The sequence below is a fragment of the Tamandua tetradactyla genome, chromosome 7 (assembly GCF_023851605.1).
Source record: "Tamandua tetradactyla isolate mTamTet1 chromosome 7, mTamTet1.pri, whole genome shotgun sequence".
Taxonomy (NCBI): domain Eukaryota; kingdom Metazoa; phylum Chordata; class Mammalia; order Pilosa; family Myrmecophagidae; genus Tamandua; species Tamandua tetradactyla.
The window spans coordinates 157,693,305-157,716,306 of record NC_135333.1 but is presented as its reverse complement, the minus strand read 5'-3'; the positions used below and the strand labels follow the sequence as shown (position 1 = coordinate 157,716,306).

At 35.8% G+C, this 23,002-nt stretch overlaps 1 protein-coding gene and 1 pseudogene across 3 annotated transcripts in view; one reads left to right on the top strand and one right to left on the bottom strand.

Moving 5' to 3' along the window:
• Window positions 1–23,002, top strand: part of KITLG (KIT ligand) — an 82,944-nt gene that overhangs the window by 43,058 nt on the left and 16,884 nt on the right. Inside the window, exons 1-4 of one of the 3 annotated variants that reach the window (XM_077111564.1) lie at window positions 5,773–13,375; window positions 17,395–17,565; window positions 19,105–19,261; window positions 19,990–20,073. In XM_077111564.1, coding sequence (XP_076967679.1) covers window positions 13,343–13,375; window positions 17,395–17,565; window positions 19,105–19,261; window positions 19,990–20,073 — 445 coding nt within the window. In that variant the 5' untranslated portion in view covers window positions 5,773–13,342. Of the gene's footprint in view, window positions 1–5,772; window positions 13,376–17,394; window positions 17,566–19,104; window positions 19,262–19,989; window positions 20,074–23,002 lie in introns of those variants that run through there. The other 2 variants (XM_077111562.1, XM_077111563.1) reach the window with 2 other exon arrangements.
• LOC143642771 (transcription elongation factor A protein-like 4) lies at window positions 5,212–5,982 on the bottom strand (annotated as a pseudogene).

The window sequence follows — 23,002 nt, the reverse complement described above, 5'->3', positions numbered from 1 at the left end:
GTACACTAATGTATGTGTAAAAACCTTTACCATTCAGTCTTATTAGCTTATAAAATATATTGTACTTTATTAAAAATTTCTTACATAGTTTATGCAGGTATTAAAGTACTGTAAATGTAATATTCCTGCTGTACTTGCAGGTATGGTTAAGAGATGCTAAGCAGAAAGATTATTTTGACCCTTTATTAATAGAAAAATAAAAGCGCAGTATTTGCAAAACATGATATTGTTGTAGCCCTTGCTTAACATGTGTAAAATGGTTTTGTAAATGTATTAAGTGAATTTACAATCATTTTGCAACTTCAACATGTTTTTGACATGTATCATTGCTCCATGTTGATTTATTTTAATTACTGTATTTGAGCCTCTTGAATTAATTTAAAATCATTTGGGTTACTGTCTGCTCTGCTCTGCAAGTCAACATCTTTCCATAATTTACCAAATACTTATTACACATCTACCTTGTGCAAGTTGTTTTAAAGCTTTCAGTCATTTTTGTAGATTAGGCTATCAAAGTTACTACCAATTGAAAATAATGTAGCTACTATTTGTTGAACACTATCACTATGGCCTTGTGCTTAAAATACCTTTTATAAATACAAGGCTATCATTTCAAGAGAATGGCTAAGGGTATATTTCTTTCCATCAGTAGGCATTTTTATCATGCACTAAAATTCCTTAAAAATGTACCTTCATGTTGAATCAGTTATCAAAGCCTTTTTAAAGATTCCAAGAATCTATTATACTGATAATAAATTCAGAGATAAAATACTGTATGCTCTCAAATTGTAAGACTCTTTCAAGTATGAAAAGAAATAATATAGTTTTCCTGTCAAACTTTTTCGGGGGAAGGCTCAAGGGAAAAGATATTTGTGGCAAACTCTGTCCTATTGAGTTAGGGGGAGTTCTCTGGAAATAGATATGCAGAATTCTAGCAGCCTGAAAGTTAGTTAATTTAATAATTCAGTCATTCCGTCAGCAGATATTTGTTTAGGGAAAATTATGGAGCAAGGCACTTTGCCAGGCACTTTAAGAGACAAACACGGTAGTTCAAAACCTTATTGGAAAAGGTTTTGTACATAACTGGGAGAAATTATTTGGCCTTTATTTAGCACATTTCCATTTTCCAAATGATTTCACATATTCATGTCCATGGATGGTGAGTAAAAGTGTACAGAAAAATAGGAAAGCTATCATTACTCCTGCTTTACAAATGACATGCCAAAGTTGACAGCACACATGTATTTTGCTCAGTGTTGTACAACTAGAAAGTGACAGAGTCTTCAAAAGAAACCTGAGGTTTATCTGATCCTCAGCCTGGGTTTCAGGATGTGGGGATCTAAATACAGCAGTGAGGGAAAGAAAGTGTTCTAAGAAAATTACCAAGGTAATAAAAACCACCCCTGCTTCTGACTGTAACAGCCTTTAGAGCGATTCCCAAACTTTTTCAAATAAATCATGCTGCTTTTTGCAAAAACAACCTGTTAAACTGAAAATAACTAAATAGATGATTTTGTGCTGGTATAGTCGTAGTTGGTGCTAAGTAAGAGATTCCAGTATGGCTGGTGAGAGCAAAAACCAAACTTTTACAAGAAAAAGTCATCCCATAGCCACGTATTTGTCACTTGTGTCTGTAATTGAGAAAAGCCCACTATTATTTGATCTTGGCATGCTATTCTGGCACAACTGGAGAACACTGTTCTTGGCCACCTCTATTGACAAGAAAAGCAAGCCCGTGCATAGGGCTTTGCACAGAGATAGGGGCTCATCCTTTGTTTTCAAATGTCAGAGTCTGCCAAGAGCAGAGGAGGGTCCCGGTCCAGGAAGGGGACCTGTGATTAGTGGTAGTGTCTCAGTCCCACCTGCTTTCTCATTTGTCTTTAAACAATAGAGGGTGGAGTGAAAGTGAACCTGGGTGCCAAAAAGATGGCAGGGAGGGGGTGAAAGGGGGAGGCAGCATAATAACCTTTTTTCCTTAGCACTAGGCAGAAAAAATCTTCTGGAATAGAATACTCTTTATTTTTTTAGGTTTGTTTTAAAAATCAGCTAAATACTGCTGAGAAAGGAACACTACCTAAGAACCTTTATATAAAATAACTTCTCAGAGTCTATCCCACAAATAGCAGGATATGTTCAGCCAATGAGTATTTAAATCTAGCAATAATTACCAATTCTGTTTTAAACTCTGAGAAACTATAATATTGCCAGATTGTTAGGTATTCCTTTAACTTTTTAACCTTAAAAATACCTAGACATTTCTGGTCCTTTCCATCTACTAGTAATGTAATGATAAAAAAAAATTTGAACTGTTGAATTTGCGCTACAGATTTGCATTCATTCTAATATCTGTAACATTGAATAAATTATGAATTGCTTTGTCAGATTTTAATTAAAGCAAATTATATATTCATCCTTTTAAAAAAAATTTTTATTGTATAATACAATTTAGAAACAAAGCAAAGTAAGAAAAAGGCAATAGTTTTCAAAGCACACTTCAACAATTAGTTACAGGACAGCTCCAGATTTTTCCTTCTAGCTGCTCCAGAACATTGGATGTTAGAAGGATATATTCATCCTTTTTAAAAAACATAATTTGGAAATAATTTCAAATTTATGGAAAAGATGCAAGATTATTCAAAGAACACCCATATAACCTTTAATTCATACTCACCTATTTTTAGTACTTTGCTTCCTCTGTGTTTTCAATTGCTCTCTTTCTGTATGTGCAGGTGTGTTTTATTATTTTTTACAAACCTCTTGAGAGTAAGTTGTTTAACTTATGGCTCTTTACCTCTGAATGGTACAGAGTCCATTTTCTAAGTAAAGAATAACGTCTTATATAATCACATTATGGTCGCCAACATCAATAAATTTGTTAGTAGTTAAAATACCTTTAACTGATCTATTATCTGTATTCCTGTTTTATTAAAGGGCCTGTTTTAGTTTCCTAGCTATTAAAACCATACAGTGGCTTAACAACAGGAATTTATTGGCTCATGGTTTCAGATGCTAGAAGACTCGCTTCCTCCCGGAGTCCTGTCTTCTGGCTGGTCTGCCATGGTTGGGATTCCTTGGGTTTGCTGTCACAGGGCAGTGCACATGGTGATGACTTCTTCTTTCTCCTCTGAGTTCTGTTGACTTCTGGCTTTTAGCTGCTCCCTGTGGCTTTTCTTTGAACGACTTTCATTCTGCTTATAAAGGACTCCAGGAAGCCCACCCTGACTGAGTGGGGCCCCCTTAACTGTAGTAACGTCTTGAAGGGTTCTTATTTACAATGAGACCATACCCACCAGAATGCTGACCGAGAACAAGAACATGTCAAAACTGGGTACACGAGGGCCCAATAAGTCCTTTTGTTGTTGTCTTTGCAGTAATGGCTTCCCAAATGTGACCCATCGTAATCTCCCAAACCTGTAAATATGTTACCTTGTGTGTCAAAAAGGACTTTGCAACTATGATTCACTTAATGGTTTTGGAAGGGAAGATTATCTTGGATTATCTGGGAGGCCCAAAATAATCGTAAGCATCCTTAGAAGAGGGAGGTAGGAGGGTCAGAGCCAATGAGGGGGATTTGAAGATGTTGTGTTAGAGGTTTTGAAGATGGAGGAAAGAGCCACAAGCTAAGGAATGCCGGCAGCCTCTTGGAATTGGAAAAGGTGAGGAAATGATCCTTCCCTAGAGCCTCCAAAGAAACAACCTCAGAGATATCAGGAGTTTAGCCTGGTAAGACCCATTTTGGATTTCTGATCTCCAGAATTATAAAATAATCGATCTGTGTTGTTCTAAGCTACTAACTTTGTGGTAACTTATTATAGCAGCAATGAGAAACTAATACATCATATCTCTGTAGTCTCCTTTTAATCTAGAAGAGTTCTTCAGCTTTTGTCTTTATGACATTAAATTTTTGAATAATACAGCCCCCTTCTCTGCCTTCAGTAGAGTTTGGGACTTTGATGTTTCTTAAAGATTATATTTAGACTTTAATTCTACATAGGTGATGTTGTATCCTCCTCAGGTTATCTCATCCAGGGATACAGAATTTCTATCTTCCTTTCATTGTGCTGTTAGTTTACATCACCTTGGTAAGATCACAACTCTTTCTTTTTATATAAATTACAATATATTTACTCAATAGTGATTAATATCAGTTTTTGGGAAGATACTTTAAGAACATGTAAATATCCTGCTCCTCATCAAAATCTCCCACTCCCTTTACTATCTGTGGGTGATTTTTACCTGAACTAATCTTTATTGTGATTAGTTCAGGTCAAAATCTGAAACAGTGTGAGTTTATAGAACAATCAGGCATAAAATACAGGATTCCTGTACACTACCCCACCGCTAACACGTCGCATTGGTGTGGAGCGTTTGTTACTATTGATATCACTTTTTAAAATAATTGTATTTTTTTAACAGTAGTTACCTTTGTTACAATTGATGAGAGATTATTAAAATAGTTCTGTCTGTTGTCCGTTATTTACATTTGGTATATTTTTCCCCATAAACTGCTCCATTATTACCACCTTGCCATACATTTGTTAAAACCCATACAAGAACATTCTTATGCTTGTACTATAATTATAGTCCATCATCTCTACAATAGAGTTCATTGTACTGTGCAATCCTAATTTTTTATCTTTTAATTTTTATTCTAGTAAGATGTATATGCTAAAGTTTCTTCTTTTAACCACATTCACCTGTATAGTGCAGTACTGTTGTTTACACTCACAACAATGTGCTACCATCACCTCAATCCATTTCCTCAGCCTAATCGAAATTCTACACAAATTAAGCATCTCCTTCCCATTCTCAGACCCCAGTCTATGGCCTGGTACTCTAGATTCTATGTTCTAACTCTGTGAGCTTGCTTATTAAATTTATTCCTAGATGTCTTATTCTTATAGTTGCTATTGTACATGGAACTTTTTGTTTCTTTTTTTTTTTTTTTTTCTGGTTCTGCAAATGAGTTTTTTTTTAATTTAGCAATGTATCATAAACATTTTTTTTCCATGCAATGGATGAAAATACCCTACTGAAACACAGACCACTGCAATCGGCCAAAAGGCGGCTGGTAATGGGACACCTAAAGCAAAGTATCAGCGTAAGGTTAGAGCATAGAGCTAGCAAATGCCTGCCTGGGAAATGCAAGGAATAAGAAAGCAGAGTTGGCTGTGTTCTTCTCAGTCAAAACATAAGTGAAGCCCAAAGGCACTACACATAAGGAATGTCTTCAAAGCCCCTTTGTGAGGCCGTACAGCCACCTCTGAGCTCCCTTGGGCCCCTTGGGTGGAAAGGGTTCTGTAAACTGTTTTGCATCCACATAAACCCCCCCAATTTCTGTTTGTTTTTTTTCACCTCATCCTCCACCCTAGCCATGTCATCAAGTTCTCTTATCATCTCCTCATTACTCAAATGCATATCATGTATGGCCTCCTTATATTCCTTGAGATACTCAGCTAGCCCTTTGTTGGTTTTTTTTTTTTGCTTTTCTGGTTACACCATCCTCAGCTGGGCGCTTTACTGCCGCCCTTGGTTTGCTCTCTGGATTTCCTTCTTTTGGTTTTCTGCTATTCTCTGACTTTCCCTCCTTCTCTGGATTTTCTTTGTCCTTCAGCATTTCCTTATCTTATGTCTTTTTCCTATATTCTGCCTTTCCCTCATTTTCTAACATTTCCTTGTTTTCCAGAGTACAAGCTGCTTCTGTCTTTCCCTCATTGTGTGACTGTTCTTCATTTTCTACCTTATCTTGCTTTTCAGGCTTAATTTCACTTTCATTGTAGAGTTCTTCCATGTTGAGATTTCCCTTCCTTGTCCTGTCCTGCAAAGATTCTGAGCAAGTTCCTATCCTTTTTCTAACCTCGAAGAGTGTCAGGAACAACAGATGCACAGGCCTGAAGGAACCTGGAGCAACAATAAAGAATCCAGAGACGCATGCCAACAGCACCAGGGGCACAGCTGGGAGGGTGGGAGCCTGGGTCTGGTGCTCACCTCGCAGCCAGGCACATCACCAACTTTTTGTTTCTTGATTTCCTCCTCAGGTTACTCATTACTAGTGGATAGAAACACTTCTTATTTTTGTGTGTTGATCTTGAATCTTGCCACTTTGTTGAACTCATTTATTAGCTCTAGAAGCTTTTTTGTAGTTATTTCAGTACTTTCTACAGTTCTTTCTGCATTTGCAAATAGTGAAAGTTTGACTTCTTCCTTTCCAAATTGGATGCCTTTTATTTCTTTTTCTGGCCTAACTGCTCTAGCTAGAACTTCCAGCTCAATGTTGACTACAAAGGTGACAGTGGTTATCCTTGTTTCAGATCTTAGTAGAAATGCTTTCAGTCTTTGACCATGAATAGAATGTCAGCTGTGGATTTTTCTATACATGTCCTTTATCATGTTGAGAAAGTTACATTTGATTCCTAGTTTTTGAAGTGTTTTTATCAAGAAAGGATGCTGAATTTTGTCACATGCCTTTCTACATCAATTGAGGCGATTATATGGTTTTTCCCCTTTGATTTTTAATGTGGTGTATTACATTAATTGGTTTTCTTGTGTTGAACCACCCTGCATACATGCGATAAAGTTCATTTAATCATAGTGAATTATTCTCTTTTTTGGGGGGGAGGGGTGCATGGTCAAATTATTCTTTTAATGCACTATTGGGTTCACTTAGCAAGTATTTTGTTGAGGAGTTTTGCATCTATATTAATTAGAAATTTTGGTCTGTAGTTTTCTTATAGTATCTTTGTCTGGCTTTGGTATTAGGATGATATTGGACTCACAAAATGAATTAGGTAGTGTTGCCTTCAATTTTTTGGAAGAGTTTGAGCAGGTTTGGTACTAATTCTTCTTGGAATAACTGATGGAATTCACCTGAGAAGCTACCTGGCTTTTCTTTGTTAGCAGGTTTTTGATGGCTGATTCAGTCTCTTTATTTGTAATGAATCTGTGGAAGGGTTCAATTTCTTCTATCTCTTGTAGAGTCAATACCCTCTAACCAATAAGTTGGTTCAGCTTACTCTAGACCTTTAGAATAGCCCATGTTTAATGGATCAGATTTTCAACTCTTCTTCATCTAAAACTTGCTGTGAATACACTGCATAATTTTTAAGATTGCACTACTTGTGCAATTGTTTTAACTCTATGAGAAAGCTTCATTTTCTCTCTTCCTTCTCCAGGAATCTTGATCTGTTCTGTTTGTTTTTGTTTTGCCTCTCTCTATTTTTCTTTTTTAAACACTCCTTTTGTTGACTGTAGCTGCTTTTGCCTGGAGAGCAAATTCTGGGAGGAGGGTCACCCCAGAGAAAACTTTCCCAAGTCAGTATTTCCCAATCAGAACTGGACCAGGGACCCAGAAAGGGGGTACAGCCCAGCTGCCGAGTGCCCTGGGAAGAGGGTCAGGAAAGATGCCCTAAACCTTTTACATGGCTCCTCAAAGTTATGCTTTCCAGCCTGCCCAGTAGCACATTGCTTGTGCACCCCTAAGGAGGCACCATGTCTTCAAACCTCTACTGCCTCTGCCCATGTCAGTGGAAGGGTTGAAACAATGGCTGCTGCTGCTTTTTTCCAGGGCAGGTTGCAACATTGGCTCAGAGCTGGGACCCAAGGATCTGAATTCATTCTTTAATCAAAAGCTGTGATCAAGAGGGGGCACATATGGTTCAGTGGTAGAATACTCACCTGCCATATGGGAGACCTGGGTTCAGCTCTTAACCATGCACCCCACCCACCCCCCAAAAAGAAGCTGTGATCAGTACTTGGCCATTCCCCACCTGCCCCCTCCCCTGCCTCTGTTCTTGGGGAGGAGGACTTTTATGTCCCTTCTGAGAGCAGCAGGTAGCCAGGAACTGGATCCTAAGCAGCCTTTTGGGAAAGTTGGGATTGGATACCGGCAGCCCCCATGAAGAGAAATACTTACTATTCTTTACTGTGGTTCATCAGCCTCTTTCTCCTCCTTTTCCATGAATACTGTACAATGCTCTTCTGGCCTCCAGAGCCCTAAAACAGTTGTTTCAGACAGTTTCTGCTTGTTTACTCGCCATTTTGGAAGAAAGAGTAACTCCTGGACTCCTTACTCTGGCATCTTCCTCAGAAGTGTAATCTTCATCAATTTTTAATTGTCATTTTTCAAAGGCAGGACTAAATGGAGAAGTCATTGATGACATGTAATGTTACTCCAGCAACAAGCTTCCCAGTCTTTCTTTCCCTGTGCAGCACCTTTCTCAGGTATGCACAATCTCACCTCTTGACCATGACTACCGCCTTTTGCCTGGTGCTGCTTCCTCTGGTCTCTTCTCATCTTCCTTGCTATCTAGGATTTATCATTTGAGACTTTAACTCTTTTTGACTAGAGAGAGTGACTTTTTTGTTATTGATGATTTGTTGTTTTAATAAATACATCCGTTCCTTGTGATAGACTTTGAAGGGATTCCTGCTTTTTTTGGAAAATGGGAGAGTCTGTAAGATTCTCGTGGTCGGGACCTTTCCAAATCTTTTTCTCACCTACAGTCTCTTATTTCTTGATTCCACTATTCCCTCATACATGCCTTTGCTTCTACCTGGAATGCTGGTAATTCCATTTATGTGAATAACTCAGATTTCAATTTCACTTTTTTAAGAAAGCCTCTCCTCACCTCCTTGATGAAACCATGTCCTCCTGCTAGAAACTCTTTTCATGGCACTTCTCAGCGTAGCCGTTCTCCATTTGTTTGTGGGATTAGTTAATTTATAATCTTCCATTATCCTATAAATTTCATGAGGACAGGAACTGAGGGACTGCATTCTTTTTGCTTTGCCTTACGGTGCCTAATGCTTGGTAGGCACCTAGTAAATATTCTCTGAAAGAAAATGAAGGAAAGAAGGAGAGCATGGAGGCACAAATTTGAACTGAATATAGACCACAAGGTCAGTATGATTGAGTGTGTGCTCACAGCTTTTCACACAGTGTCTGAACCTCAACATTATTTTCTCTTATATACATGTGCATTTTACAAAGGGTCTTAGATGTGATAGTTGTATTATTCAATTTTGTGGAATCATGGTTCCCTTGAGCTTTCTGTTATATAGCTTTTATTGAGTCATTTCCATATTCAGGAAATGTTCCTAGCTACTTAAAGCTGAAAATCAAATTACTGAATGACTCTCCAAAATCTTGCCCACCCTATTCATTTTATCTTAATACCCATTTTTCTCCAACACAAACTGGCCACCGCAGCCAGATGTATCACTGTCTTCTAAAATCACCTTGATTATTCTCAATTCCAAGGCTTTTCTGCAGTGCTGTTTTCCCCTTGCTAGGGATGTCTTTTCCTTTCCTGTTCAGTAATGCAAATTCTACTCAAAGAACAGTGAAATATTTGGGGACTGAGAGTGTCTTACTAAGCATCTCCTCCAGAGTGATCGAAAGGCTCTTTCTCACACAAGGTCATTTCCTACTGTTCTAGACAAATTTTCTCTCCCCTCTATCGCGTGGCTGGTGAAGACTGAAACCCTGCTGGGCATTTTGCTTAGTGCTTGGGTTATAATGGTCAATGACCCAAAATGAGACCTGCTCTGTTGACCCAATTGTTTGATTGGTTATCTCTGAATTTGTCCATAACATATTCATTTTGGGCACGTGAGCATACATAACTTGCATGAGTGTTTAATAATTTATAATATCTATTTGCCTAAAAGTATTGTTGGGAAGATGTGACAACTTGAGACATGGAATACATACAATAATTGTCAAGTGGCATCATTATTGTTGTTTTTTGTAGTTATGGTTTCTCTTTTTACTGTATTTTTAACTTTCTGAAAAGTAAGGATTAATCTCTCACTCTTTTGTATTTCCTCTCCACTTTATAGACAATCCAATTCATATGGTAACTACTTCAAAAATACTTTCCAGGAATAACTTAACTGTTAGAACAAATGCCAGATTTCCAAACCGTGGAGTTTTCTTTCTTATTAGTGAAGGCTCTTTTGGTTCTTGCTAACATTAGTGACTCAAGCTCAATCAAAAGTAAAGGTCCATTACCATGAGAACACTGAAGAAAACCACATTAGCCAATATCAGGAATCCAGCCAGGCACATGAAGGAACTGAAACCAGAATTGTAAAACCATTGGGGTGCTTCTTTCTTTGTCTATGAATCTCTACATCTCTTCTTTATTCTGTTCTGGCTGTACAGAATTTTTCTCCTCTATTCCAATCACCTAATCAAATATAACTGGCCCAGAGTCCCCACGTCTGTATATTACAATTTCAACTTCACCCAGAGACGCTTCTCAATGCCCATTATTACCGCTACTGATCCTTGGGCGGAACTTTCTGTTTAGGCCAATCTGGATCAGGTATCTGCATGGTCCAATCAGCTTGGCCATAGGGAAGGTTACCTTTGTGTGTGTGTGTGTGGGGGGGGGGCGGTGTCCCCATTATGTTCCATTTAAAAAAAATTTTTTTAATTGTGAGATATAACTATATACAAGAAAGCAATAAATTTCAAGTATGTTTTAACAAGTAGTTATAACACAGATTTTAAAGTTTGATGTAGGTTATGATCCACGATTTTTTTGTTTTTTCTTCTAGCTACTCCAAGACAGGGTTACCTTTTGTAAGTACAAATCCTGAGGGTCTACCCCTGTGAATTGGGATACTTTTTTATAGAAATGGAAGAAGTCGGTCAAGTAGATACACCAAGTTCCCTATACTATTCCTTCCCATATAATAAGAAAGAAGTTTTTATTTTAAAAGGAATAAGTATAAAATACTAAGTTAAATGTATAACATATATTATTATTTTAAGTAGCCACTTTGTTGTACTCAAACTACAGTAGCTGCTCATCTCTGTAATAAGTGATTGTGTTAAGATACCTTTCAAACATCTAGACCACTGGTGAAATGGAAGCCACATAAATAATTTAAAATTTTTCGAGTAGCCACATTATCAAACAAGTAAAAACGAAACTGGTGAAATAAAGTATGAAATATGTTTGATCCAAGATAACCAAAAAACAGTATTTTTACTTATAACCAAATAAAAGTTAGTAAGAAATACTTGATTATTTTTTAGCTTATTCAAAATCCTGGGTATATTTTAGCATCTGTACATCCCAGTTCAGACACTAAATTTTCATTGGAACTACTTATTCTCTATTTAGATTTTCAGATACTTGTAGTTGAAAATGTAGATTCACATATTTATTTCAATGATACTTAAAAGTTTTCCAGTAACTGAGTCAAGTTTTGAGTTTTAAATTTAAACAAGTTAAAGTTAAAAAAAATAAAAATTTTAGTTCCTTAGTTGCACCGGTCACATTTCTAGTCATCGGTAGCCATGTGTGGCTAGAGACTCCCCCACGGGTCAGACTTTAGGAAGACCCCTTAATATTACAGATGGAGAAACTGAATTCCTGAATAGATTGACTTGCCTAAAATCACGAAGCGAATTGACAGAGTTGGGACTCGAAACTGGCTCTAGTTCACTATCGCTGCCCTCGCTGCTCCATGCCGTCTCTTTCCCAGTGTATATTTTGCGTGTGGGTCAGTAGCCATTTATAGACCTGCCCTGGGAAATAAGACATATTTATAGTGTTTGGGTTTATGGCCCTCCTAATCAGATTGTGGTTTCTGCATCACTTTAATCCAAACAAGAAAATGCAAAGTTAGAAGTGTAAAGTGAACTCTGAGAACCAAAATTAATTATTGAGGGAGAGAACTAAAACAAATCATTATAAAGCCAAGCTTAGCCGAAGGGGAATTAAGGTGATTTTCAATTGGAGACACTATATTGGCAATGTGTGCACACAATGTTATATTTTTCAAAGAGCTTTTGGTAGGAATATTTTAAATTTGCCTGCCCATGAAATGTTTTAGGGTAGCAAGAATGTTTTCAGCATTCTGGTAATAAAGGAAAAATCTAGAATGATGGTGAACAGCTCAGTAACAGCAATTGGCATTTCCTCCTTGGTGGTCATGATTGCTTGATTTCTCAGAGACTTTTGCTTTCATCAGTATGACTCAGGATTAGTTGAAATGAGACAGAAAAAGCCATTTCTATTCCTAAGGGACAATGTGTCAGGGTCCAGATGTGAGCCCAGATGAGTCATGGTGAATCCAGCAGAAAAAAATACTTCAGTCCTGTGTGCTTTCACTGAACTTACTGATAAGAAAAACTAAACAGTGATCAGGAGTCCTAGGATTCTAAACCTGTTTCTGTTTTAAATTTGCTGTATTCTCTTGAACAAACCAGTTCACTGTTCTAGGTCTTGGTTTTCCTACTTATAAACTTTCCTGCTTATGAACCAGAAGGTCTCATTTTTCCTTCCAGATCCAAAATATTTTGATTCTAATGACAAAGCTCTAGATTCTTTTCATTGCTTGTATTGGGAGGTAGATGCCGAAAGCACAAGAAGTGAGACAAGGAATGTTTTGTGCCCTATTCATTCAGACTTCTAATGCAAGACTGAGATTTGACATTCATTAAAAGAAAACAACAAAAACAACCAACTGGGCCGTAATGCCAGTAATTAGATTAGTTAGATTATAACCCTTGGTGAATACTCCTTGTTAATATTCCTCAGAATTTATGAGCTAGCGTTTTCCTCCTCAGACTCTCTAATTGATATTTTACTCTAATTCTTTGTAGAGGGCTCTTTGTCTCACCACCTAGAGACCAACCTTAGGCCCATGAAGGAACCACTTAGGTATCTGCAGAAATACCTACAAAGTACATCAGTGAAAAAAATGTAGTAGGCATTATCCTCTTTCGATTTCAGGTTCCATAAAGCTTGTGCTTTGCTCTTAACCCATCCCCTGCAAAATAATGTGCCATATCATTTTAGCTCATAAGCCAGAATGGTTTTTTTGAGCAAAGCAAGGGGTCAAGTGCCAGATTTAGCAAGTCCTAGGATGTTTTTAAAGTACGCAGTTCATTTCAGCCAGTCTCAAAATTATCAGTTCTGAAACTATAGAGAGGTATATCGCACGTCGCAAGGGGCTATATATCAACTGTTTAGAATTTATGTTTGTTGCTTCAGTGTGCATGGATATTTTCATTGTCTTTCGAAGAGAGTCATATTTCCTAGTCATATTCATATTAATTTTTTCATTGCATCTTTTATTTAATCATTTGGTTACATCATTAATTTGCTGCCTCTAATACTTTAAGATCCCTATGGAAGTTCACAGTTTTTAGCCAGGTCTTTAGGGTTAGTGACTGTTAAAAGGTTAAGACATTTGGATCAATATCATTGATTGGGTTAGCATTGTAGAATGATACATGTTACAAATATATAGAGAAAGAAAGTATGCTGTTCCAGTAGTGCCACCATAACTAACCCAGAAAATGTCACTCAGAGGCTAGCAAATGACAAAGAGTCTGGAATTAAGGGCAATCCAGGTAAATTTTCTTTTTCAACGCAGGGACTATATGTCTTCTTTTTGTAAACTGTGTGTACTGGAGGAGTAAAATACTTCAAAATGTTGAAAACTATTCTTCAAATCCCTTCTTTGACATCTTATGTGACTTTATCACCTTCCCTAATCCTTCACATTCTTTTGCGAGCAAACAAGAGAACGTTACACTCTTCTTATCAATATTTTGAGTTAGTATTTGTATAGAACTATTTAAGTGCAAAATGATCTTTGAAAGATAATGATAATAATGCTTTTATATTAAGCTAAAGGAAAAATTACATTTGTGAATTTCACCACCTGTAATCATTCATTTTATAAACATAACCTTGGGAGGGCCAAAAAATAGAAAACCCTCCTAGCAGCTCACAAATGGAATATTTAGTATATTGTGTTTTGTTCTCCTTGCAAATTACTGGCTATATTTAATTAAAAGAAAATATGAAACTGCTTGATGTTCTAGTCAAAACTGGTTTCTCTCTTGCAGATAAGCAGGTCAAAACTGTGTATCATTTGACATTTGTTTACCTCAGTTTTATCTTTAATAAATTGAAGAATCTTAAAAAACTAACATATATAGAAACATATCTAGCTGGTTAAACAAATTAATGAAAAGATATAACTTTGAATTGATTTTACAGCCTTTCCCAAGGGAATTATGTCAAAAGTAAGAAGGAATATCAAATAAAATAAGATTGTAAAATGTTTGGAAACTATATGGTACCTCTGTAATGTGGTCGAGAAGTTTATCATATCACCTATCAACTGTGATTTTAAAATTTTAGGCAGATATTGGGATAGGGTCAGATTGTGGTGTTTCCAGTGATTTAACTAGGAGAAATCACAGGTTGGAGGGATGAAAAATTTTACTGATAAAAGTTGATTTCTCAGATTGTTGATTTAGATATGTGCAAATGAGGGGGTGGGGTTGTTATAAGCGATATAAAACCTAGAATATAGAAAGTAAGCATAGAGTTCACTTCAAAATAGAGCTAGAAAGAAGTGGTAGTAAGTATTCCAGAGTTTCCCAGATTAAAAATAAAAAACAAATAAACAGAAAATTATTTTCTCCTTTATTCACAAAGAAAGCCAAAAAATGAAGAAGCCACTCAGCAAAGGTAAAGCACCGAAAAAAAAGTGGTGCTTTAGTTCAAAACAAGAGAAGGTGCTTTTGGTTCTTATATGTGAGAAGCTCAAGGAAAGAACTTGAAAAGATTAATATAGAGAATCTTCTTGCCACCAAAATCTTTCCACAATTACAACTGAAGGAATGAATTGGTAAAAGCTGTTCTACCATATAAATGCTACTCAGACTGTATTTACCATGTGTAGTGGTAGTTCCCACATCCTGGGAAATCTGCCCCTTGCTGATAGACCTGGTTATTTTTAAAGGGAATTATCACTACCTAAGTGGAAGAAAACTTGCAGAGCAATTCAAGACTGACAGCTTTGAAAGTGACCTGTTAATGATACAAATATGAACATGCATGTGGTTGAGATAAGCACTGATTTAACAAAACACAGGAATCCATTCTGAGTATACTTCGGAAACACGCTGTCTTTAGAACTTGGTTCTGATGAGTTGAAATGGCTTCAATACATGTTTGAACTAATTCCCCCTTGGGGATGTGCTTATCCTACTTATCTCAAGCCAAATCCAACAATCCTGAAAGTTTTGAATGATATTTAATGTTTCCAGGAAATGGGTCTTGCCTATCTTTTTTGGCTATTTTGCATTCATTAAAATGGCTCTGTAAAATGAGTATAAAATGGCTCACTTGTATAATTTAGAATAAATAAATTATTTGACCTACCCTGCAGTGAGTAGTCTGCAGATAAGCAGAGAAATGAAGGTTGGTGATTTGATTCATTTTACATGACTATGACTAAAATATTTTTATTATAATAAAAGTATTAAATTATTTAGGACTTTAATAGTAGTCAATAAGTATCAACCTTAGCGAGCCCTAATTATATAATGCTTTTCTTAACGTAACTTTTTTTAGCTCTTTTTTATTATGAAATATATATACAAAAAAGCAATAAATTTCCAAGCACTTTTTTTTTTTTCAGGTACATTTTAACAGTTATAGAACAGATTTTAAAGTTTAGTATGAGTTACAGTTCCATAATGTAACATTTTAGCAGTTAAAAAATAAATCAGAAACTCCATTTAAAAGAGTTTTGTAAGAGAAATGATGGCATGAAACTATTGGATTATGCAAATTTATGACCAATTATATTTTAAGTAATATTACATTACTTTTTAAAATCTTTAAATCCATTCAGATATACTGAAAAGTTTTTTCGTAATAATCTAAACACATCTTGACCCACCACAATTTAAAGAATTTGTAGGGAAACTGTAGGCCAAATCTATTCCCCTTACCGATTTTTACAGGTGAAAGTTTACAGTCTATATAATGATAAAGAATTCTCACTTTGAACCCCTATTAAGCAAAATATTATCGTCAAATAAATAATTCCATTCTTCTCATTAATAGACCTGCAGTGTTAAAGATGGTATCCAATTATTATAGAAAGAAATTTTATTCAATTGTTATTATGGCATTTTGAATTTTGTTAATAAAAATTATCTCAAAATTTATTTTCTGTCATTATATATGTACCTATGTGATAGCCTCAGTTTTGCCTCTAGGTACACAAAGCTGAAAATATTTACTATCTGGCCCTTTACAGAAAAAGTTTGTGGATCCCTGGTTTTGAGTCTATTTTCTTCATTCATTTATTTTACATTCAGTTTTGCGTCCATTCAGCGAATGGGTCTGAGCAACTCCCATAAGCCAGGGGACTGTCCTCGGCATTGGGGATACCTCATGGTATTTACATTCAAATGATCTACATTATCTCTTCACAGCTACTCTTTGTAGAACTTTATTTTCTCCATTATTTTCATGCTATAGACAAGCAGAGTGAGGTTCAGAGAAGTTAAGCAGTTGCCTGTAGTCTCCAGGAAATGGGCCTTGCCTATCTTTTTGGCTATTTTGCATTCATTAAAATGGCTCTGTAAAATGAGTATAAAATGGTTCACTTGTATAATTTAGAATAAAATTATTTGACTCAAGTTTCGCTGATGAGACAGCTTGAGTTTCTAACTGTTGGGCAGGACCTGCTTCATGGTACGTGACTTCAGCAGTGACGGGGGGTCCACCCCATGCTTGGTTTAATGCTCAGCTCTGAATGTCTTGAAATTCTTAATTGTGGGTGGGCCATGGTGGCTCAGTAGGCAGAGTTCTCGTCTGCCATGCCAGAGACCTGGGTTCGTTTCCCGGTGCCTGCCCATGCAAAAAATTAAAAAAAAAAAGAAAATCATAATTGGTTTTGAACAAGGTAACCTACATTTTCATTTTGCACTGTGTCCTACAAATTTTGAAGCTGATTCTGACACTAGGAAAAACTGCTTCTTCTCTGCTCTCTCAGACCACATTCCTGTCAGGGCTCTCTTTTTTTTATTTTTTTGAATGCCACACAAATTTATCTATGAAGAAGACTTGAAATCTGTAAAGCCCCTTGGAAACAAGCAAGCAAGCTATTATTAATAAATTTTTTCATGTTACATGCCAGTCCCCCAACAGACTGGAAGTTTCTAGAGGGCTAGAACTCTCTTCTACTGTTGTATTTGTAATTACCTCTATGCCTAAAGCTCTTTTGAGAGCACAATGAGCAAATGATAAATATCCTTCAATAGAATTAAATTCCGGTAATATCTGTACCTTGTAAAAAGTAAGAGTTCTGTCTTGTCTTAAGTTTGTTCCATGGAAGAGCAGAATCACTACCATTAATGCTTTCCTCTGATCTTTATGCATTTGTAGATTATGAAACAGGATATTAATCCAAGTTAAAGAAAATGCAAGAACTGACCTGATAAATAAATCCTTTGGGCAGCTATTGATGACTGAAACACTGATGGCTTTGGAGGGTTCTCTGAGTTTACTGTACTTAAAATAAATGCATTTTATCTTCCTTTCTTTCAATTTCTCGTAGCCTAGTCATTGTTGGATAAGTGTGATGGTGAAACAACTGACGGTCAGCTTGACTGAGCTTCTGGAAAAGTTTTCAGATATCTCTGAAGGCTTGAGTAATTATTCTATCATAGACAAACTGGTGAAAATAGTGGATGACCTTGTGGAGTGCATAGAAGAACACTCACCTAAGGTAACCACATGTTCAATGAGATTGTTTTTCTCTCCCCTAAAACCTATGCTGATTGGGGGTGGAGGCATATGGCGGCATCTTTATTTGTGTAGTTTTAATTTATGAACCTGAGTTTATAATTTTTTAAGGTGAACACAGAAAATAGCTGTTTGCAGTTGTACTGCAGTGCTGTAATGTGCATTGACTTAAATGTTGTCTCTTAATATAAAAATAAAATTTCTTTGCACAACTGTAAAAACAAACACGTCTTTATCTTTATTTGTTAAGTGAATGAAGTCCTTACAACCTTCTTCCTAGTTACAAGTGTTCATTTATCTTGAAAAGGAAAATTGTTTACAATAGACACTTATGCTTGACATTTAATGGGATTATACTGGTATCACCAATATGTCACAACAGAGAAGTGTACTTTTGGCTTCTCCAAGCCATTTGCTAATTAGTTGCCACCAATTTCAGGATTTGGCATGACAGTGCTTTGGACTTCTAAGGAGAGGCAGTGTACACCTAGAGGTTCAGAGTGAAGCGTTAAAGTTCAAATCCTAAATCTCTCACTTAATAGCTTGGTAAACCTAACATCTTTGTGCTTCACTTTATGTCTAAAATGGTGACAATGGCAGGATCTGTCTCACAGGGCTGACAACACATGATTCCTGATGAGTGCTTTAGCATCACTCCTGGTAAAACAGTTCTTAAGACATATTATTTTATTGAACTGTGGTGTATAATAGAAAGGGGTTCAGAAGACCTGCTTTAGTATAGGGCTTAAAGGACCAATGTTTTAGAAGTCCTTACTAAAAGGGCTTCTTGAAGTTTAAAGCTAACATTTTTAATGTGATGCTGTCCCAAAACACCCAAGTGCTCCCTCTTATCTCCCATGCAAATTTCAGCTACCCTTTAAGAAGCAACATCAGTCCCATTTATATTCTCCAATCTCTGAATTCTTGTCATATTCTTAATAGCCTAATCACTGCATTTCATCACTTTGTTGTTTCATGTTCTAATATCTGAAATTAGAATATAATTTACAATCAATGACATCTTTAGAGTTGAAATCTCTTTCAATGTCAAATATACCAATTTATATTTTACAAGCAGTGTATGACACCCCTTGCTTCACATCCTTGCCGATACTTAGTATCATCAGACTTATAAATTTTTGGCTATTTGGAGCCTGTGTTATGAAGAAGTGTATGTATATTTTTAATGAACAGTAATGTTCATAGTGACCGCCCCTGAGAACAGTGCCCCCACTGTGTTGTCAGGATTATTTCATTGTTATGACATTGTATTAACCTCACAGCCCCAGTCCCTCCTAAGTTACCATTATCAGGAGTCGAACCCCAGATGGGACTGGATGGGATCACTCTCCTGCAGTACCATTTTGAATTCTGTAGCTTAAAGCAATACCTAAAAGTGTTGGTTTTAAGCGTTCAAATACTTGAATCTTTGAAGGGTAAATTTACAGTCTATTGCCTTGACCTCGGTTAAGTCTATTGACTATTTTAAAAACATAAGCGTGGTGTTTTTTTTTCCTTCCAGAATGTAAAAAATCCACCTAAAAACACAGAACGCAGGCAATTTACTCCTGAACAGTTCTTTCAAATTTTTAATAAATCCATTGATGCCATCAAGGATTTCATGGTAGCATCTGAAACGAGTGACTGTGTGCTTCCTTCAACATTAAGTCCTGAGAAAGGTAAGCTACAGAAGCATTTCCATTTTAAATGTAAACAGCAAACATGAATCATTTATATAGGTAAGGATCTTCCAATGAATCAAATATATGTGTAGCTATATATGTGTGTATATGTTTAATATAGAAGGAAATATAAAATATTTCATGGCACACGAGAAGCTAGGGATGGTAGCTTTGGTGGTTTCCAAACCAAAGCAATATCCATCATTGTCTAATAGAATTTTATCTGGGTAAACAGTATAAGATAGGCTTTTCTATATTTTCTTACCTGATATTTGCTAGTAATTTACATTTATATTATTCCTCACCCCTAGTTGTCTTACTGTTCCCTTTTCACATCTTACCCCTAAGGGTCTAACTCTTCTAATCATGAATTCTGATTCTCATCTGTTGTTCTGTAATGAGACTCCTTTTTTCTCCTCTGGTTTTCTCTAAGGCAGAGTCTTAATTTCATTGTCATTTTATTGTTTTTAATGATAAATTACCAACAGTTGGTCATTATTCATATTTATTAGCATAGGCATGCAATAAATCTTTGATCTACAAAATGATTGTGGTGAATTTCTTAATAAAATAGAACAGCAGTACCGAGTATGAAATAAATAGGAGTAATCTAACCTTGGGTAACAAATCTGGAAAGTACTCTGATATTGCACTTCACCTTTTGGGGACTCTGTAACTTACGTAAATCGCCATGCAGCACTGACACACTATTACTTTCTATTTAGATTCCAGAGTCAGTGTCACAAAACCATTTATGTTACCCCCTGTTGCAGCCAGCTCCCTTAGGAATGACAGCAGTAGCAGTAATAGTAAGTACAAATATCTGATTTAATGCATGCATGGCTCCAGGTAGCATCCGTAGGAGTATTGCATGGTCTTTAAAGGAAATTTTTGCAATCATTAATATTGATACTGTTCTGTTACTGTTCTTTGTGTTATGGTCCTTTTGAGAATTAAATATTAGGTTGTAAAATTGTGTTTCCCCAGAGCTTGAGAAAATGGTTAAAGAATTGGGCCCAGACATTTTCTACTGGGATTATTTTAAATAAGGTTGAAATTTTTTTTTAGAACTGTAATGTAGTTAGGTTTTTTAATGGTAGACTTAAAAAGATCATTTTTGCATGGAATTTGCCAGACTAAATGGAATTTTTAAACTGAAAGTAGAAATGTTGACTGTGTAGAATTCTTGTAGGGGAATTTTCAGTTTTGTATTCATCAGTATTTGCTATTGTCTGCTTTATGACTTTGATGATTCCCTTATTTGACTTAAAAATTACATGTGGGAGAAGACTGCTTGTTTCCCTGAAATGTCTATCCCCTTTAGCCAAAGAACCCCATGTCCTTTGAAGATTATGTCCACTTTTCATATCCAGGCCAAGGTCATTGTAAAGATCATTGGATTTACAAAGATTCTGATCTTCTAGCTTCTTGGAAGCTACAGGAGGAAAAAAATTCAAATTCTGTGATCTTAGCTAAGAAAATCATCCCTTATAAACACTCAGGGACATAGATGATTTATCTGTAAACAGGAGTAATGTAGTAGAAGTCTGCAGTAGCTTGTCTGCAACTCTGAAATTAAAACAAAAAACAAAAACCCTCTGATGCCCAATTTATTTTCATAGTTTTTTTCACCAAAACCTGACTTGAACTGAGATGAGGCTATTTATAACCATTATTTGTCATTCTACACGTCAATATTTATACATTTCAATGCGTCAGTAGTAATATGCTTGATTACTGGGTGCCATCTGGGCCTCCCTGGTAGTATTATATAAAATATGCTATTTGCAGCTCAGAACCTTCTGAAATCTAAACTTGTGAATGACATAATGCACTGGGTCTCCAGGGTTTTGACCAAGGAATGGAACCTTGTGTGTGTGTTAGTGAATGAAGGAAGATCTTTCCTAGCAACTATGGACCTTCTTAATCTTTTCAAAGAACCAACTTTTAGCTTCTTAAATTCTGTTGTTTGCTCCTATTTCATTGTTTTCTAGTTTTATCATTAGTATTTCCTTCCTTCTACTTACCTGGGGTTTAATTTGCTTTAACTTGTTCCAGCTTTTTCGGATGGAAAAATAGATCATTGATTTTAAACCACTCTTTTCTAATATAAGCATTTAAAGGTATTAATTTCCCTCTAAGCACTGCTTTAGCTACAACACACACATTTTGCTATGTTGTTTTCTTTATCATTTGTTTCAAAATATTTTTTTAATTCTCTTTTTGATATCTTCTCTGAGTCATGGGTTATATAGAAATAAGTTGTCTGATGTTTAAATATGTGGGACTTTAACGACTTCTGTTGTCAGAGACCATACTCTGTACCTTTTAATTTTTTGAAATTTATTGAGACTTATTTTGACTGTACTCTTCATTTATCAAAAGTAGCTTTCCTAAGTTTGGTCAAGGTGGCCGAAAGAGTTGTTTAGATCTTCTATAGTCTTATGAAATTTTTTGTCTAATTTTTGTCTTTCACTGCGAGGGGGATATTCACAATTTTTCTTTGTAATTGTGAATTTGTCTATTCTCCCTTTGCTTCAGTGTTTTTGCTTTGTGTATCTTGAAGCTCTGTTATTAGGTGTTAAAACATTTATAATTATTGTCTCTTGCCAGATTGATTAACTCATTTATCTTACCAAAAAATCACTTATTACCACTGGTAGTACTCGCTGTTTTGAAGACTATTTTGTCTGTTATTAGTAGAGTTGATCTTTCTTATCTTTACTGTTTCATTGTCTTTCCGTTTTCCTTTCTTTTATTTTCAACTATCCGTGTCTTTATTTTTAAGGTATATCTCTTATAAATAGCATATAGTTGGGCCATGCTATTTTGTCTTTGAATTTTAAATAGTTTCATTATATTTAATGTGATTATTGGTATGGTTTTGGTTTAAGTCAACCATTTTGTTGTTTTCCACTCATCCCACTTGTTTAAATCATCTGTTTCTACTTTCCAGCCCTCTTTTGGGTAATTGAACTATTATTTTAGTGTTCCATCTTAATTATTCTGTTGGCTTTTCATTGGCATCTCTGCATTATTTTGCGATTGCTTTAGAAATGGCAGCATACATCTTAAATTATAACATTCTATTTAGAGTTAATATTGTAGCATTTCAGCAAAAGTTTAAGAACTTGAAACAAAATAGTTCCATTTAATCACACCCATTTTTTGCGCTGCTGTTACCTTATATACTTACATAGATTATAAATCCCACAATACACTCTTAAACTTTTCGCTTTGAACTATAATATGGTTTTAAAGAAAGTAAGAGGAAAATGTGTATATTATCTTTGATATTTATTTATCCACATTTTTATTATTTCCTATCCACTGCATCCCTTCATGTAAATCCAAGTTTCCATCAGATGTTAAATCCTTTCAGGCTGAAGAACTTTCTTTAGCACTTCCTGCCATACAGATCTGCTGGTAACAGATTCTCAGTTTTTTTTTTTTTTATCAAAAAAACTCTTTATTTTGTTTTTAATATTGCTGGTATTTTTTACTGAATATGAAATTCTGGGTTTTCTTTCAGTCCTTTAACATTGTTGCTTCATTGTCTTCCCACTTCCATTGTTTTGGGCAAAAAGGGAGCCATCATTTGCATTGTGTTTTTCCCTGTTTGTATTGTACCATTTTATTTTATTCTGCCTTTTTTCAGAATTTTCTCCTTTTTAGCAGTTTATTTAAGATTGGTACCTAAGAGTCGTTTGCTTTGTATTTATCTCTCATGGGGTTTGC